The sequence below is a fragment of the Trichosurus vulpecula genome, chromosome 1 (assembly GCF_011100635.1).
Source record: "Trichosurus vulpecula isolate mTriVul1 chromosome 1, mTriVul1.pri, whole genome shotgun sequence".
Taxonomy (NCBI): domain Eukaryota; kingdom Metazoa; phylum Chordata; class Mammalia; order Diprotodontia; family Phalangeridae; genus Trichosurus; species Trichosurus vulpecula.
The window spans coordinates 148,467,635-148,486,293 of NC_050573.1; the positions used below are offsets into that span (position 1 = coordinate 148,467,635).

The 18,659-nt window shown below is 35.9% G+C and overlaps 1 protein-coding gene and 1 pseudogene across 1 annotated transcript in view; one reads left to right on the plus strand and one right to left on the minus strand.

Annotated features, from left to right (window-relative positions):
* STK3 (serine/threonine kinase 3) overlaps window positions 1-18,659 on the plus strand; it is a 492,549-nt gene that overhangs the window by 368,835 nt on the left and 105,055 nt on the right. The window contains exon 9 of the mRNA XM_036757214.1: window positions 10,995-11,187. Coding sequence (XP_036613109.1) covers window positions 10,995-11,187 — 193 coding nt within the window. The remainder of the gene's footprint in view (window positions 1-10,994; window positions 11,188-18,659) is intronic.
* On the minus strand, window positions 6,450-6,960 carry LOC118848389 (annotated as a pseudogene).

Here is an 18,659-nt window from a genome sequence, read left to right on the forward strand (position 1 = left end):
AGCAAAGGTTCTAGAGCCAGTGTGGAAAGTAAAAAAGAGAAATCAATTAAAGAGGAGGCAACCTGTGGTGCAGTGGATAGAATATCACATCTGGAGTCAAGAAGGCTCTTCTTCTTAGGTTCAGATCTGACCTCAGACACTTACTAGCTGTGTGACCCTAGGTAAGTCATATAACCCTGTTTGCCTCAGTTTTCTCGTTCAGTAAAATGAGCTGGAGAAGGAAATGGCAAACCATCATCTTTGCCAAGAAAACCCCAAATGGACTCATAAAGAGTCAGACATGACTGAAAAATGACTGAACAACAACAAAGGATTACTTTGCCATAGTGATAGTTCAGTTCAGATTACATAGCATAAATTTGTAGTAGATTCAATCAGCACATTTGCATGAATTTCTCCAGCTCCACTGCAGCTTGCAGGTGGTGTATAGTGGAAGTAATATAAGACTGAGGATTGGCAAGAAATAAATGATGATAGAACAGGGTGGGAAGGATTTGAAAGTAGAGGATAGTGCAGAGTTAATTAGTTGAGTAAGGGGTCAAGATTTATTGAAGGTCACTGTGAAAATGAAGAATAGGTTTGGGAGAAATAAGACATAGAGATGATTATATTGGATAAAGAAATTTCAGAGTTTTTGATCATGAAAGTAGAGTACTTATGGGGCATAGATGAAAGGGGTAAACATCCTTGTGTGTAGCTCATGACGATTGAAGGAATGGGAGGTTATTTGAGGGATCCTCAATATGTACATTGAAGTCCCTTAATATGTTTACAGGAGTTGAGGTGAGGAGGGAGGCTATGACCCAGGCACTGAACTTACTGAGAAAAGAAGGGAATGTGACAGTGATTGGAAGGGCTGCAGAAAGACAGGTACACTATTGCATGTTGGTGGAGTTATTAATTCATCCAGCCATTTTAGGATAAAAAATTAGAACTGTGCATACTCTTTGACTTAGCAATTCCAACACTAGGCCTATATCTCGAAAAGATCAAAGAAAAAAAGCTCCCATATGTATAAAAATATTTATAGAAGTTATATCTGTTGTAGCGAAGAACCAGAAACAAAGAACATGCCCTGATTGGGAAATGGCTAAACAAATTGTGATATAGACATATAATCAAACATTATTGTGCCATAAGAAATGATAGTTTGTAAGAACCCTGGGAACACTTGTACAAACTTATGCAAAGTGAAATGAGGAGAACCTAGAGAACAATGTATGTAATAACAAGAGCATTGTAAAGAGATAACTTGAAAAGACCTAAGAATTCTGATCAGTATAGTGAACAACAACAATTCCAGAGGATCAATGATGAGACATGTTACCTATTTCTTAATGAAGGAAGTAATGGACTCAAGATTCAGAATAAGGCATTCGTTTTCAAATATAGCCAATGTGGGAATTTGATTTTCTTGACTATGAATATTTTTTCCAGGAGTTTTGTTTTCCTTTAATTGGTGGGTGGAGATGGGAGGTAAAGTTGTATTGGGGTTGCCCCCGCCCCCATCCAGAAAAAGAGGATCATGGAAATATAGAAAAGAACAGAAGGAAGAACTGAAGGAATTGTCGATAAACAGGCCACCTTTGAAAGTTATGCCTTTAATTTATTATTTAATTTTTTTTTGAAGTAATCTGTACATAGTGGAGATTGATGATTACTTATGCAGCTCTCTTTTTCTATTCTACTATGCTTATGGAAATGCTCATTTTATGTAATTTTCATTGGGTTCGGCATAAATTTTTTTTTAAATGAATGTGAGAGTTTCAGAGAAATCTGCAACACCTTTGAAAGTCTTAAGAATTCTGGTCAGTGCAATGACCACCACAACTTACAAAGACTAATGATGAAGGAAGCTATCCACCTTTTCACTAGTCATGGTCTCAGATTCAAGAGATATATTTTCAGATATGACCACTGTGTAGATTGGTTTTGCGTAATTATATGTCATGAGATTTTGCTTTTCTCTTGCTCTCTTTTCAATTTGATTGGGATTCGGGAGAAAGGGTTGGTAATAATGTTGGAGAGAGGGGGGAAGGAACAGAAGGAGTCATTGAAACATTTAAAATAAAATGTGTGAAAGAAAACTGTGGAAGTTCAGAAGGAAACAAAGAGGATAAATTTGAAAATAACACATTGAATTTATTCTGTACCTTAATAAAGCAAGCTGTTTATAGTAGAGAATTGTAGACTCAGATACAGTCATCACTTTTGGGGGGGATCTATTGTATATATGGGAATATTAATGTTTTTCTGGAATATTTTTAAAAATTATTTTTTCAATTACATGTAAAAATAATTTTATAAATTCATTTTATAAATTTTACAGACTAGATTCTTTCCCTCCTTCCATTCCCCCTTCATTAAGAAGGCAAGCAATTTGATATAGGTTATACATGTACAGTTATGCAAAACATATTTCCATATGAGTCTTGTTGTGGAAAAAAAACAGACTTTGCCCCCCCCCAAAAAAAACAAGAAAAAAATAAAGTTTTTTAAAAGTATGTTTTCATCTGCACTCAATCTCCATCAGTTCTTTCTCTGAAGTGGGTAGCATTTGTCATCACAAGTCCTTTGGAATTGTCTTAGATCATTGTATTTCTGAGAATAACTAAGTCATTCACAATTGATTATTGTACAGTATTATTACTATGTACGATGTTCTCCTGGTTCTGCTCACTTCACTTTGCATCAGTTCATGTAAGTTTTTCCAGGTTTTTCTGAAAGCATTCTGCTCATCATTACTTATAGCATAATAGTATCCATCACAATTATATACCACAGCTTGTTGAACCATTTCCCAGTTGATGGGAATCCCCTAAATTTCCAATACTTTGCCAACACTAAAAGAGCTGCTATAATATTTTTTGGTTTGTATAGGTCCTTTTTCTTTAAAAAATTGTTTTTTATCCCTTTGGGATACAGACCTAGTAGTGACATTGATGGATGCAGTTTTACTGCCCTTTGGGCCTAGTGCCAAATTGTTCTCCAGAATAGTTGGACCAGTTCACTACTCCACCAACAGTGCATTAGTGTCTCAATTTTCCATATTCCCTCCAACATATGTCATTTTCCTTTTCTGTCATATTAGTTAATCTGATAGGTTTGGGTACCTTGGAATTGTTGTTTTAATTTGCACTTCTCTTATCTATAATAGTTTAAAACATTTTTTCATATGACTATAGATAACTTTGATTTCTTTATCTCAAAATTGTCTGTACATATTCTTTGACCATTTATCTATTAGGAAATGTCTTCTATTCTTATAGATTTGATTCTCTTCTCTGAATATTTGAGAAATGAGGCCCTTCTCAGATAAACTTACTATAGTTTTTTTGGTTTTCCTTTTTTCTGCTTTCTTTCTAATCTTGGTTGCATTGATTTTGTTTGTGCAAAACTTTTAATTTAATGTAATCAAAATTATCCATTTTATATCTCATAACGCTCTCTATCTCTTGTTTGGTTATAAATTCTTCCCTTTTCCTTAGATCTGACAGGTAAACTATTCCATGCTCCCTTAATTTGCTTATGGTATCACCATTTATGTTTAAATGATGTACACATTTTGACCTATTCTTGGTATACTATGTCAGATGTTGATCTTTACCTAGTTTCTGTCAAACTGTTTTTCAGTTTTCTCAGTAGTTTTTGTCATAGTGAGCTCTTATCCCAAAAGCTTGGATCTTTGGATTTGTCAAACACTAGATTACTATGGTCATTTACTACTGTATAGTGTGTACCTAATCTATTCCACTGATCCATCATTCTGTTACTTAACCAATACTAGATTGTTTTGATGATTATCATTTTGTATTACAGTTTGAGACCTCATACGGCTAAGCTGCCTTTTTCCATTTTTTTTCATTAATTCCCTTGATATTCTTGATCTTGATATTTCTTCTAGATGAATTTTGTTAGAATATTTTTGAGCTCTATGAAATCATTTTGATAGTTTGATTGGTATGGCACTGAATTAAATAAATTGATTTAGGTAAAATTGTTGTTTTTATTATATTGGCTTGGCCTACCCAGGACCAATTAATATTTTTCTAATTCTTTAGATTTGGCTTTATTTGTGTGAACAGTGTTTTGTATTTATGTTCGTATAATTCCTGGGTTTGGATTGGCAGGTAGACGCCAAAGTATTTTATTTTGTCTACAGTTATTTTACATGGAATTTCTCTTTCTATCTCTTGCTGCAGGTAATGGTAATATGTAGAAATGCTAATGATTTGTGTGTTTATTTTATATCCTACAACTTTGCTAAAGTTGTTAATTATTTCAAGTAGTTTTTTAGTTGATTCTCTAGGATTCTTTAAGTATACCATCATATCATTTGCAAAGAATAATAGTTTTGTTTCCTTATTGCCTATTCTAATTCCTTCAATTACTTTTTCTTCTTTTGTTGCTATAACAAGCATTTTCATCCTTGCTTCATCCCTGAGATCTTATTGAGAAGGCTTCTAGCTTATACCCATAACTAATAATGCTTGCTGATGGTTTTAAATACATGTTGTTATTGTTCAGTCGTTTAGTCATGTCTCACTTCTTGTGATACCATGGACCATAGTATGCCAGGCCCTTCTATCCTCCATGGTCTCTCAAAATCTGTCCAAGTTCATATTCATTGTTTCCATGATGCTGTCTATTCATCTCATTCTCTGCGATCCCCTTTTCCTTTTGCTTTCAATCTTTCCCAACATAAAGGTCTTTCTTGTGAGTCTCATCTTCTCATTATGAAACCAAAGTATTTAAGCTTCAGCTTCAATGTTTGACCTTCCATCGAACAGCCTGAATTAATTTCTTTAAGTATTGACTGATTCGATCTTGCTTTCCAAGGGACTCTCAAAAGTCTTCTCTAGCACCACAATTTTAAATCATTGATTCCTCAGCCCTCACCTTTCCTTATAGTCCAACTCTCACAGCCATACATTGCTACTGGAAAAACCATAACTTTGACCATATGGTTCTTTGTTGGCAAGGTGATGTCTCTGGTTTTAGTATGTTGTCCAGATTTATCATAGCTTTCCTCCCAAAGAGCAAGTGTCTTTTAATTTCATGGCTGTAGTCGCAATCTGCTGTGATCTTTGAACCCAAGATTATAAAATCTGACACTCCTGCAATTTCTTCACCCTCTATTTGCCAGGGATTGATGGGATGAATAGTTGCCAAGATCTTAAGTTTTTTTGATGTTAAGCTTCAAGCCAGCTTTTGTACTCTTTTTCCTCTTTCAAGCCTCAAGGAGCTTCTTAAGTCTACTTCACTTTTCCATTTTCATAGTTGTCTGCATATCTGAGATTATAGCTATTTCTCCCAGCATTTCCTGGTATTCATCTGCTTAGATGCTACTTATCATTTTGAGGAAAGTTCCATTTATTCCTATGCTTTCTTGTATTTATAATAGGAATAGGTGGTGTATTTTGTCAAAAGCTTTTTCTGCATCTATTGAGATAAAAATATTTTTGTTGGTTTTGTTATTGATATGGTAAATTATGCTTATACTTTTCCTAATACTGAACCAGCCCTGCATCCCTGGTATAAATCCCATTTAGTCATAGTGTATGATCTTTGTGATATATTGCTGTAATCTTGTTGCTAGTATTTTACTTAAAATTTTTGCATCTATATTCATTAAAGAAATTGGTTTATAGTTTTCTTTCTGGTTTTTGCTCTTCCTGGTTTAGTTATCAGTACCATATTTGTGTTGTAAAAAGAATTTGGTAGGACTTCTTCTTTGCCTGTTTTATATAGTGTTGGAATTAATTGTTCTTTAAATGTGTGGTAGAATGCACTTATGAATGCACTTCCTGGTGATTTTTTTCTTAGGGAGCTCATTGATGGCTTGCTCAATTTCTTTTTCTAAGACAGGATTATTTAAGTATTCTATTTTCTGTTCTGTTAATTGACCAATTTATGTTTTTGTTTTGTAATTATTCATCCATTTAATTTAGATGATTAGATTCATGACATGTAATTGGGCAAAATAGCTCCAATAATTGCTTTAATTTCATCTTCATTGGTGGTGGATTCACCACTTCCATTTTTGATGCTGGTAATTTGGTTTTCTTCTTCCTTTTTTTAAATCAAATTGACCAATGGTTTATCTACTTTATTGTTGTTTTTTCAGCTCCTAGTTTTACTTGTTATTTCAGGGGGTTTCTTAAATTCAATTTTATTAATCTCTCCTTTGATTTTTCAGAATATCCAATTTGGTGTATAATTGGTATTTTTTATTTTTTCTTTAGTGGTTTTTTTTTAGCTGCATGTCTAATTCTTTGCATCTGCTCATTCTGTATTTTGTATGTGAGCATATATATAGGCTGCTTCCCATAAATTTTGGTGTTGTCTCATTGTTATGTTCTCTTTGATGAAATTATTTGTGGTTTCTATGATTTTTTTTTTCTTTGAACCATTGTACTTTAAGATTAGATTATTTAGTTTCCAATGAATTTTTTTTTTAAACCTGAAAAGGTCATATAGCAAATTTATTGCAAAAAGGCCCACAATCCCAGCAGTTGCCTTATCGATAGGATTTCTGGTAGCGAGCCCGGGCCCCACAGCCACCAAACTTCTTGGACTCGCAGCGCCGAGGATCAGCCACCAGCAGAGTTTGGTCATATTGGATAAGGATGTCTTTTGTTTCCTTCTTGGAGGCCTCATCCACATATTTCTGGTAATAAGCCACCAGGGCTTTGGAGATGGACTGCTGGATAGCATAGATCTGGGCGACATGGCCTCCTCCTTTCACACGACCCGGATATCTACTCCAGCAAAACGTTCCTTGCCCAGCAGGAGGACAGGCTTCAGCAGCTTGTACTGCAGGGTGCGAGGCTCGATCATCTCCAGTGGTCGCCCATTCACCTTGATCAGCCCATTGCCTCTCTTGCAGTGGGCCACAGCGGTGGCAGTTTTCTTTCGCCCAAAGACCTGGACGGACTGGAACGGACCCTTGGACGGCATGCTGCTGGCTGGCGGTGCAGGCCCAGAACCGGGCTGGAGGCGGAGGAGGAGGTGGTGGCAGCGGCAGCGGCAGTGGCGGAAGCCGGAGACAAGAGCTCCTCACCCGTGCGGCTCTAAAGCACGAAAGGCTCCAATGAATTTTTAATCTATCTTTCCATGGCTCTTTATTGAATGTAATTTTTATTGCACTATGATCTGAATAGGATGCATTTGATATTTCTGCTTTTCTGCATTTCATTGTGAGGTCTTTATGCCCTAATGCATGTTTAATTTTTGTGTAGGTGCCATGTACCATTGAGAAAAAGGTATATTCTTTTATATTTGCTCTCTATTTTCTCCGGTCGTCTGTTAAATCTAGCTTTTCTAAAATTCTATTCATCTCCTTGACTTTTTTCTTGTTTACTTTTTAGTTATATTTATTTAGTTCTAAAAGGGGTGATTTGAGGTCCTCCACTAGTATAGTTTTACTGTTTCCTCCAGTAACTCACTTAACTTTTCCTTTAAAAATTTGAATGCTGTAGCATTTGGTGCATATATGTTTAGTATTGAGTTTAACTATCTGTGGTACCTTTTGGCAAAATGTGGTTTCCTCAATCATCTCTTTTAATTAGATTTATTTTTCTTGTGCTTTGTCTGAAATCATGATTGCTACCCCTGCTTTTTATTACTTCAGCAGAAGCATAATAGACTTTTCTCCAGCCCCTTACCTTTATTCTGTGTGTGTCTCTCTTCTTCAAATGTGTTTCTTGTAAACAGCATATTGTAGGATTCTGGTTTTTAATCCATTTTGCTGTTCCCATATTATGGGTGAGTTCACCTTATTCATATTCACATTTGCGGTTGCTAATTGTGTATTTTCCTCCACATTGCTTTCCCCCCTTGTTTATCCTTCTCTCTCCTTTCACTTTGTCTATCCTCAAAAATGTTTTGCTTCTGACCACTGCCTCCCCTGCTGCTCCCTCCCTTCTGTCAGTTCTCCACTTCTGTTGTCCCCCTCCCCACTACTCTCCTGTATGTTAAGATAGATTTTTATACCCAACTGAGGGTGTAAGTTATTCCCTCTTTGAGCCAGTTACAACGAGAATAAGCTTCAAGCATTGTCTGCCACCCTTTCCCTTTCCCCCTCCGCTGTTAAAGCTCTTTTGCACCTCTTTTGTGTGTGATTATTTACCCCATTCTACCTCTCCCTTTTCTCTTCTCCCAGTGCATCCTCCTTTCTCTTCCCTTAATTTTTTTTATGTCATCCAACCACAGTCAATTCAAACTCGCACCCTCTGTCTATGTATACTTTTTCTAACCACCCTGATAATGATAAAGTTCTTAGGATTTAGAAGTAACATCTTCCCATATAGCAATGTAAACAACTTAACCTTATTGAATCCCTTGTGATTTCTCTTTCTTGTTCACTTTTTTATGCTTCTTGAATCTTGTATTTCAGAGTCAAATTTTCTATTCAGTTCTGGCCTTTTCATTAGGAGTGCTTGAAAGTCCCCAATGTCATTAAATGTCTATATTTTTTCCCCGAAGGATTATACTCAGTTTTGCTGGGTTGGTGATTCTTGGTTGTAATCCTAGCTCCTTTGTCCTCTAAGATATCATATTCTAAGCCTCTGATCCTTTAATGTAGATGTTGTTAAATCCTGGATTATTCTACACTGTGGCTCCATGCATGATATTTGAATTGTTTCTTTCTAGCTGCTTGCAGTATTTCCTCCTTCACCTGGGAACTCTGGAATTTGGCTATAATATTCCTGGGAGTTTTTATTTTGGGATCTCCTTCAGGAGATGATTGGTGGATTTTTAAAATTTCTATTTTCCCTCTGGTTCTAGGATATCAGGGCAGTTTTCCTTGATAATTTCTTGAACCATGATGTGACTCTTCTTTTGATTGTGGCTTTCAGGTAGTCCAGTGATTCTTAAATTATCTCCCTTGGATCTGTTTTACAGGTCAGTTGTTTTTCTGGTGAGATATTTCACATTTTTTTCTATTTTCTCATCCTTTTGGTTTTGTTTTATTGTTTCTTGATGTCTTGGGTGGTCATTCACTTCCACTTGCCCAATTCTAATTTTTAAGGGATTATTTTCTTCATTGAGCTTTTGTTTGGCAAATTTTAATTTTTTTTTAGTTCTTTTCTTCAGTGAATTTTTGTACATCTTTTTTTCCTGTTTGTCCAGTTTTGCTTTTCAATGAGTTCTCCTCTTCAGTGGAATTTGTGCCTGTTTCACCATTTGGCCCATTCTGTTTTTTAAGGTATTATTTTCTCGTGTCTTGTTTACCAAGCTGTTGACTGTCTTTTCACTATATTTTTGTATTACTCTCATTTCCCCCCCAATTTTTACTCTACCTCTCTTACTTGATTTTTAAAATCCTTTTTTACCTCTTCTAGAAGTTCTTTTTGGTCCTGAGACCTATTCACATTTTTCTTTGTGGTTTTGCATTTAATCTGCTTTGATATAATTGTTTTCTTTTGAGTTTGTGTTTTGATCTTCCCTGTCACTATAACAACTTTCTGTGGTCAGGTGTTGTTGTTGTTTGCTCATTTTCCCAACCTGTTTCTTGACTTTTAACTTTATGTTAAAGTTGAGCTCTGCTGCTAGCGGTAGAAGCTTTAGACCTTTCTTGTTGTTGCTCTCAGACCTAGTTCTGAGTTTTTAGTTTTTCTACGATGGTATGATCTAAGGAGAGGTGATATGTGCTATATGAGTAACCACAAGCACTCATTTCTACCCTGGAACTGTGATCAGGGTCCCCATTTCGGCTAGTGCTTCTCCTTGCCCTGGACCTGCAACCTGGAACTAGATATGGGCAGTGCAGCAGAGTCCTGCCTCTAGTGTTATCAAAGGGTCCCCTCTAATCTCCTTCTGACCAGTTGTCCAATTTTTTACCACCTGTGGGCTGAGAGCTCTGAAAACCAATACTGCTGTGATTCAGTCAATCCCATGACCTGTGTTAGACTGCATTCCAATTACTCTCCAGTGGGATAGACCTTTTCTTCCAGAATTCTAAGGTGTCTTGGGATAGAAAATTGTTTCACCCTGATGTTTTGTTTTTCTGCTGCTTCAGAATTGGTGTTGAGGTGTTGTTTTAAGATTGTTTGGAAGGGAAATTGGGAGAGCTCAGACAAGTCACTTTGTTAAAAAAGAGAAAAGAAGGTTAGTAGTGCCCCAGGCTTTGGTTGATAATAGCCACTAGGACTTGAATAAAGTATTAAATTTGGATAAAGTGAACCTCATTCAGGAGCTGAGTGATGACAGTAGAGTGAAAATCTCAAATTGTAGTAGGAACAAGGTAAATGAGTATCTTTGAAAGAAAGTACAGCAAGTGCTGGAAAGGAAAGCCTGAAATTGAGCCAGCAGAAGGAAAGACCATGGGAGGAAAAAATCCAAAATGAAGGGAAACTCATTAATTATAGAGCAAGAGTTTCAAAGGGCACAATAAAAGTGGTGGACAGATATGGCATGGAACATTGTGGAGGATGATGGTGTCAGAGTGGGGAGCTAGCCTTGAGATAGTTGGAGATGAAGGAGTAGACAATAGAAGTTACACCAAATAACATTCCTTGATTATATTATAAATTAATTGAACTCTCAAAGAATCTCAGCATGAAGGGGCCTCAGAAGACCAGTAAAGTCAAGATCATTGGCCTATATTTTGCAGTCTTTACTCTTTTGCCTTTTTACGGTTTTATGTTTCTGTTATCCATTTTAAAAACACTGAATAATCATTTATAAAGTACTACCTATATGTCAGGCAGGGTGCTCAGTACTGGAGACACAACTATAAAAAATATAAAATACAATCCTTGCCCTAACGTAGCTCTCATTTTCCATATGAGTCACTGTAAGTATCCTATATAAAAATCATCCAACTAATTTTAGTAAAACTTACGTTGTTGGTATTGTTCAATTTGTTTTTATCTTTTTAATTATGTTGCACTAATAACACTTAACAGAAAATACATAACTCTTAGACAGTGTGTCCTCAGTGTTTTGGATATAGATATTAAGTTTTGATTTTCACTGTTTATTTGCAGGATGAAGATGAGTTGGATTCCCATACCATGGTGAAGACTGGTTTGGAAAGTGTGGGCACCATGAGGGCTATCAGCACAATGAGTGAAGGGGCTCAGACTATGATTGAACACAATACCACCATATTAGAATCTGACTTGGGAACCATGGTCATAAACAGTGAAGATGAAGATGAAGTAGATGGCACTATGAAAAGTATGTCTTTTTCCCCCTTTGAATCTTACTTTCTTATCCTGCAAAACATTTTCTTTTAGAAATTGTCCTTTTTAACAGATGTAATTTTTATGTAAGTTCAGGAAATTTTCATATCATTTTAGGAAAAGATTGCAAAAGAAATTGTTTTTTGTGATCCAAAACAAACACAAGAACCAAGTATGATATGAAGTTAAATAGGCTACCACATTTTAATGTGGTATGGTATGAAAAATCAAAGAAAGGGCAGGAGACTTCTAAATTTTCCTTCCTATTCTACTTATTAAGAGGATCTGGACCTAAAGGGAGGGAAAATCAGTGCTCAGTTGTCGAGAATTTTAAAAAGAGAAAATATTTAAAATGTTATCTTTGCTTTTTAAAATTGAGAATACAGTACATAAAATTCTGAGAAATAAAGGGAAAAGAGACAAAGGCAGCTAGACAAAGATAACAGCAACAAAGGGAAGGACCCACGCACACATACACAGAAGAGGTCAAGTGACACAAAAAGCACCTTTGTGAAATGAAGTCTCCATTTTGTTCTTGATTCTTGTTTCTGAATTAGCACTGGAATTTTTGCTAGCATAGACATAAACAGCGATATACTTCTCCTTTTAAGATTGGCCAAATACCCAGTTAAATTAACTTTATGGGCTTAGAGTTTCTCTAACTGGCCTTTTAGCACATAACAAATTCTTATTCCAAAACCAAGCAGATATTTTCAGTGAAAATCTTTTTTGTAAAATGATAAATTTTCTATTCGAGTAATAGAATATGTAATACTATGTTGTATCTACATGGATTTTGGAAAGATAAATTTACTACAGCTGGTAAAAGCTTAGCTGCAAAGAAAGATCAAGTCTACAATTCAATTACAATGAAATATCATAGGCCACATTTCTGAGGAGTAAAAATTCTGATGTGTATTACTCCATGAAATTTACAGAATTGCCATCTAGTTTCTCCATTTCAGCCATAGAATTCACATTACTGCTACATCTAGAGTTAGAGAGAGAGAGAGAGTGGGAGAGAGAGGGAGAGGGAGTGCATGCCCGCAAAAGAGGGTAAACCCTTTTTTAAAAGTGAAACAAAGAAAACTTTATTTCTTCTGAACATAACAAATCACATTTCTTTTCAAACAGCTACTGTATTACTTTTAGCATAAATGGGTGGATTTAAAATACACGTCTGCAAGCTCTGCTCCTCCCAACAAGACAATGTTGTGCATTTTTCACTTGTAAAGTTGATTTTTTTTTTGTACTCTACTGTAAAACTTTACATTTATCTCTATTGAAGTTCATCTTGATAGAATCAAGCAAATGGTCTAGCCTTCAAGAAACTTTTGGATCCTGATTCTTTCATCTAGTATGTTTGCCATTCCTCCTAGATTTGTATCATCTGCAAATGTGATGAACACATATAATCTATGATTTAATCCAAATCACTGGTCAAAATGTTGAACAGCGCAGGACCAAGCAAAGATCCTGGGGTATGCCTTTTTGGTCCTGCCACTCAAACCAAACAGTTGTGAATTTTTCTTACTGTATTACCATGCAGTCTATTTCTTTTTATCATTTCCACAAAAATAATATGTTACACTCCATCAGAGCCTTGCCAAAATCTAGGTAAACTATATCAACAATGTTTATTGATCCTGTAAAAAAGGAAGTGTGGCTAGGAAGTCATGACCTGTTCTTGATGAAGTCATGCTGGTTTTTTGTGATTTTCCATATCTAGATGTTTGTCAACTCTTTTTAGTCATCCATTCTAGAATTTTCCCAGGAATTCAAATCTGGTTTATGGGCTTATAATTTTAAGACACAGTTCTATAACAACATTTGTTTTTCTCTAATTTTGTATCATCCGTCCTATTTTACATGTTATTTCAAGTAGTAGTAAAGCAGCAAAATGTATGGAACCGTGTTTGTACTTTTTCTTTTCTGTGGGTCATCATAAATCCTACTCCTTTTACTCACTGTACCCCTCACCAAGCTGTTTTTCAGTGGATATCTGTCAAGTATGTGAACGCCCCTGAAGATTCTGCTCTTATTTACCATTCCTGGAAGGAACACTCAATGGAAGGTGGCAGGTTCTAACGAAGTCCCTTTTATCTACTCACATTCTCTCTGTTCCCTCTCAGCTTCCTGCAAACTAAGAGACCATAAAATACTTCTATCGAGGCCTTTTTTTTTTGTTCCACAGGCACCAAATCAGTTATTGCTGGTCCATAAGAAAAAGAAAACTCTAAATTGGTCCAGTACCACTCCCCTCCTCCAGCCTCTTTCCTCATATCTCCCAGGTCTGGGTTTTTGCAGATATTGAACAATTCTGACATCCTCCTATATTACTCTAAAAATGGCATATATAAATATGTAGCTTTAGGTGCAATACTAAGAAGAGAATTCCCAAGTTAATTCATGACCTAACAAATTGTCTGCTTTATCTTCCCATGTAATTCTATGTAGCATGGAAAATTCTCAGGCAGAACAAAGAATTCCTTTAAACCAAAAATGAGAAAACTGAGCTCCTTGCAATTTGTTTTAATGGGAGCTGAAGAAGGAACATTTATATTGAACACATTTTATGGTTAATAAAGATACAGAAGTGAGTGCAAAATAATCATCAATACATTGCAGAAGTGATATTGGGTTTATAGTATGAGATCATAAGTGAAAGTACATTATGGTTAGGACTTCTGAGAAGTATCAGACCAGAGCCAAGACATATTACTTAGTGTTTTTCAGTGTTTGGGATTATGTTATAACGGCTAGCAATGTATAGAGAATAGGCTTTTGGGGAGACATTAGAAGCAAATTTAAGATACGTGGAAAAATTACTGACAAAAGTATTTTCAAAGAGCTCAAAGCAACAATATACTTTTATATGTTTGCATACATATGTATTTATGTTACGTAAGTATCTTTATTCACGCACTATACATATTTTCATAGTGTTACTCAGTGATATAGAGGGAGAAATGGTATAACTGGGAATACGTGGAATTGGATAGGTAGCTAAAGGCAGAGTACATGGCAAAGAGCCAAAAATCTAGTCCCCAGGGCATTTTCTGTTTGAAATACTCTGCTGCTAGTTGTCATGGAAGTAATATTGTTTAATCTACTGAACTGTGTAAGGCCTTAAAATTACAGATTTGGAGGTTGCACTAGTTGACCTCTAAGGTCCTCCCATCCCTAAATTTATTACCTGATACGCTGACTTGATTAGCTCAGCAAACACGTGCACACACGTTATTTGAAAAATGGCTGCACCGATTATGGTATATGAGTCAAATACGTCCTCCTCACTCCGGCCTGGCACTCTATCTGCTGCTGCACCTCCTGCCCTGATAATCATCTGCTTTGGGGCTAATCATTTCTGATTGAATGTATTATCTTTTAAAAGTTTTCTTTTCATTTGACCATTTTATAATTAATGATATTGTCTGGGAAATTATTTGAATTTTTGTACTTTAAAGTCAAAATGGTTTAATGCATAGAAAATTGGCCCAGGAGTGTCAAGCCTATATAAACATCAGATCACCACAGTGATCGATGAATAAAGTAGAGAATTTATTCAGGGTCAAAGAATTGCAGTTAGGAAGAAAGCAGTGTCTTACTGAGGCAGGGAAGTTCAGTAAGGGGAGTTACACAGGTTATATATGAAGGGGGTGGCTTGATAGATGGAACAGCAGTTCACAAGTTATTTATTGCAGGATGATAGCACTTACCTAGAAAAACCAGAGAATCTGTTTAGGCTGCTTCTAGCCCGCAGAGGCAGGCTGCTGACTATACCCCAAGCCAGGGTCACCTGTAGGGTTGTCAGAATAGCCAGACTACCAGAAGAGAGGAATTGCAGAAGCATCCTTGGAGCTATCACAATTCACACACAGAGGCAGTTAGAAATTGTTAGTCACAGCAGAGATTCCCAGGGGTTTACCATGTGAGTAGGGGATGATTAGAAATTGCTAGCCAGAACAGGGTAAGGGTCCCAGAATTTCCCAGGCATTGACAGGAGCAAGGGAGACCTAAACTCAAATGCTCTCTTGCCACAACCTCACTTTATGCGCCTGGGCAAGTCTCTTAACCTTGCAGTTCTCTCCGCAACTCTTTAAAAATCGTCAGTTGCAGAGAAGGTACCAGCCTGAATTGGTAGTTTCCTTAACTAGGAGTTCCATCTGTCAGTAAAGACAGGTCCAGACCCTGTTCTTATGCCTATTTTACTGTAGTGTAGGTTCACTTAATGAGTCAGAAGAAGGAAACATGTTTGCACTTAAGTTACTGAAGAATTTGTCTTAGAAATAGATATGACCTTGATAGGCCTGTAGTTAGAAGGGATCTCAAGAGGAAAAGTTTACCAGGTCAGATTTAGAATTCTCAGTATACATTTAGTATGTGCTAAGCACTAGGGATATAAAGAAAAGCATAAAACAGTCCCAGCCCTCAGAGGGTTCACAGTTTAATAGGGAGGACAGCACTTTAAAAGAAGCTGAAAAGGGGGGTGGGAGGGACAAGTTACCTAGGTGCAGGGGCATGCTGCAGTCATGCAGCCTATTGGGAAATGATCTGAGGAGGTGTGACTTTCCAAGTAGATTTCATCTTGCAGAATGATGAGTTTCTGGAGATGATGAAGTCCAGAAAAGTCCAGGTGCATCTGGTGGTCCATCACTACCACTGTTACTTATTATCATGATTAGCCCTGGCCAAAATTAGGAAATAGGGAAAATTTGTCTTTGGTTCCTTTCTCCATGTGCCATTTTCCTCACTTAATGGAGCTCCTTCTTCCCTTACATCTGCTTCAGTATTCTTTTATTCTCATCACACTCATTTCCTCCAAATAGTTCCTCTCAAGAAAAAGCTAAGAACTATTTAAAGTTATTGATAAGGCTTAATGCCTCAGGGACCTTCGCATTCTTATAGAATGACAAAGCCAAAGAAATAAATCCAGTGCCAGAATTTTAGATATCATTAAGCCAGTGGACAGGGAAGAGAAGTAGAGGAGCCTTCCCAGTGATATTGAAATCTTGTCACTTTCCTTGGTTTATTCAGTGACTGAGTACTAAACCTAACTAGCTCATAAGTTTCCTGGAGTGGTGATAGCAAACTGCTGCCTCTTACAACTTAGCAAAAAAAGATATAATATGGCCTAGTCCTGATTTTGAGCAGTTTTAGTAGGGGAGTAGAGATCTGAGATATATTGCATTTTCCCATTTGTTCATAAGATACTTCTTTGGCCTATACTGTGAATGAGCGTTTGTGCCACTTTTCTAAGCTCGGTGGCTACAAATAGAAGAAGCATCTGCTTTCATGATGCTCTCATTATTAATTGAGTGAGACAACACATAAAAGAAAGTTTAGCCAGAGGAAAATGGAAAGGTGTAGAAGTCTTAAATGTGTTGCAGTGAGGGTTAGATGGGCAAGGCCCAGAGATCATCATGTCACAAGAGTAATTAAGGTGATGCTGCTGGGGAGCTATAGGTTATAGAGACAGGACAGATGGTAATTTAAATTAAATGTTCCTTATTCATTAGAGGCAGTGCATTTATTGGTTCCCATTTTATCTAAGCCATGTGAACAGTCATACTGCTTGAGTGAAGAGGGAAGACAAGAGGACAGGCAAGCTGTGGTGGTGGTGATGGCTCTTACTGCCACCTGTCCTTCCCAGATGGAATTTGGGACTGACAGAGAAAGGGGAAGGGGCAAGAGGGGTAAGGCATCTGTTGTTGGCCATGGATCTTCTCACCACTTGGCTTTCACAAATGGCTTCTGTATTATCTTTAAACAACCTAAAGAAAGTGTTTTGCAGCCTAATTTGGAAACTTGTAGCAATATTTAAAACTAGAAAATCATCCTTTTATAAATGTAAGTTTGCATGCTGCCATTCATATTTTTCCTTATGTTCAGAGATAGAGAATAGCTGAACAATATTTTGCTATTAGCTTCTTAAGGACCAGAAATATGTCATGCTTATCTTTGTATCCTCAAGGCCATTTACAATGCCTTACACATCATAGATGGTTTATAAATATTGGTTGAATTAAAAGAGCTTTATGTCTACTTGAAGTGTTAAATTGCCTTCTCAACCAGTTCTTTTACAGTGTAAATAATTTCAATTCCTTTAACTTTTGTACAGATTTTATTTTTGTATCTTTAATATTCTCTGTGGATGTTTTTTGGACCTTCTCCAAGTTGTCTATTTCGTTCATTAGTTTAGAATATACTCTATGGACTTAAGGAGAATCTAGGTATCAGGAATTCTGAACAAAAATCCTAATTCTTATATGGATTCATTGTGTAGATTTTGGCAATAACTTAAGGAACAAATTCTAAGACCATTAATCAGGTGGAACACCCACATCATGAAGAATTTTAGAAGAATAATTAGTTAATATTTATATATCCCTTTTAAGTTTGAATTATTATGACAATAATATGACTTATTATCAATGTATCATGAATATTTGAACATCTTTATAATTTATGCTTGGAATTTAAATTAAATTTTCCTGAAATAGGGCTTTTTAAAAAAATTCTTACAGCGGAATTAAATTTTCATGATTTGTCAGTTGTTTAGAAATACAATGCAAATTAGAAATGCTAATTGGTAATGGTAGATGGGTTAGCATTTTGAGGCTATTGTATGTCACATAATTAATTTTATCTGACTATATTGTAGGAAGTAAATTGCAAGGTAGGGAAGAATACTTTTTCTCTAAAACTCCAAAGACAAAAAAACTAATTGGTGTTGCGGAAATAACTGGTGAGGAATTTCCTTAAATTTCTCTTGGGGTTTTTATATGTCCACAAGGTAAAGGGTAGAAGAACAGTGAAGGCAGAGAAGCTCTCTAAATTTTACCATTAAATTTGTTCAAAAAATATTTTTTTGAATTCAAGGTCATAATTCGGTTGCTCCTAAAGAAATTGATGTGAATTTTATGTCATCATTCTTTTGGCATTTAAAAAAAATACATATTTGCCATAGCAACCACAGTATGCTATGACAGTGGTTGCTATCTTGAGATTTCCTGCTTCTGTCTCTTCTTGAAATGAACAGTAGCCTTTAGGGAAAAAATGGAAATATAATTCAATAAATTCTGTTCTATCTCACTTCTATGAACAATGTCTTAGAAGATTTTACTGGAAGAGAAACACTTTGCCTATCTGGCATGAGTTTACAGGTGTTTCTTATTTTACAATTAAAGTTTTCATACTAATTATAACTTGTTGTTGCTCAAGATCTTCCATAAGATATGCATAACTACCCCAACCCCTTTTAAAAGAATACATTTATGTTCTGCTTCAATAATATGGTTTTAGTATTTGATTATTTTCTTTTGTCAGAACACATTATTACACATCATTGGTAAGTTTTATATTTTTAAAGTGTAAGTCTTCAAATTAGAATGCCAAGATTAACGGAAAATGTATAAATAAGAATAAGATAGTAAATATTTTGTGATAAAGTCAGAAATCAAATAT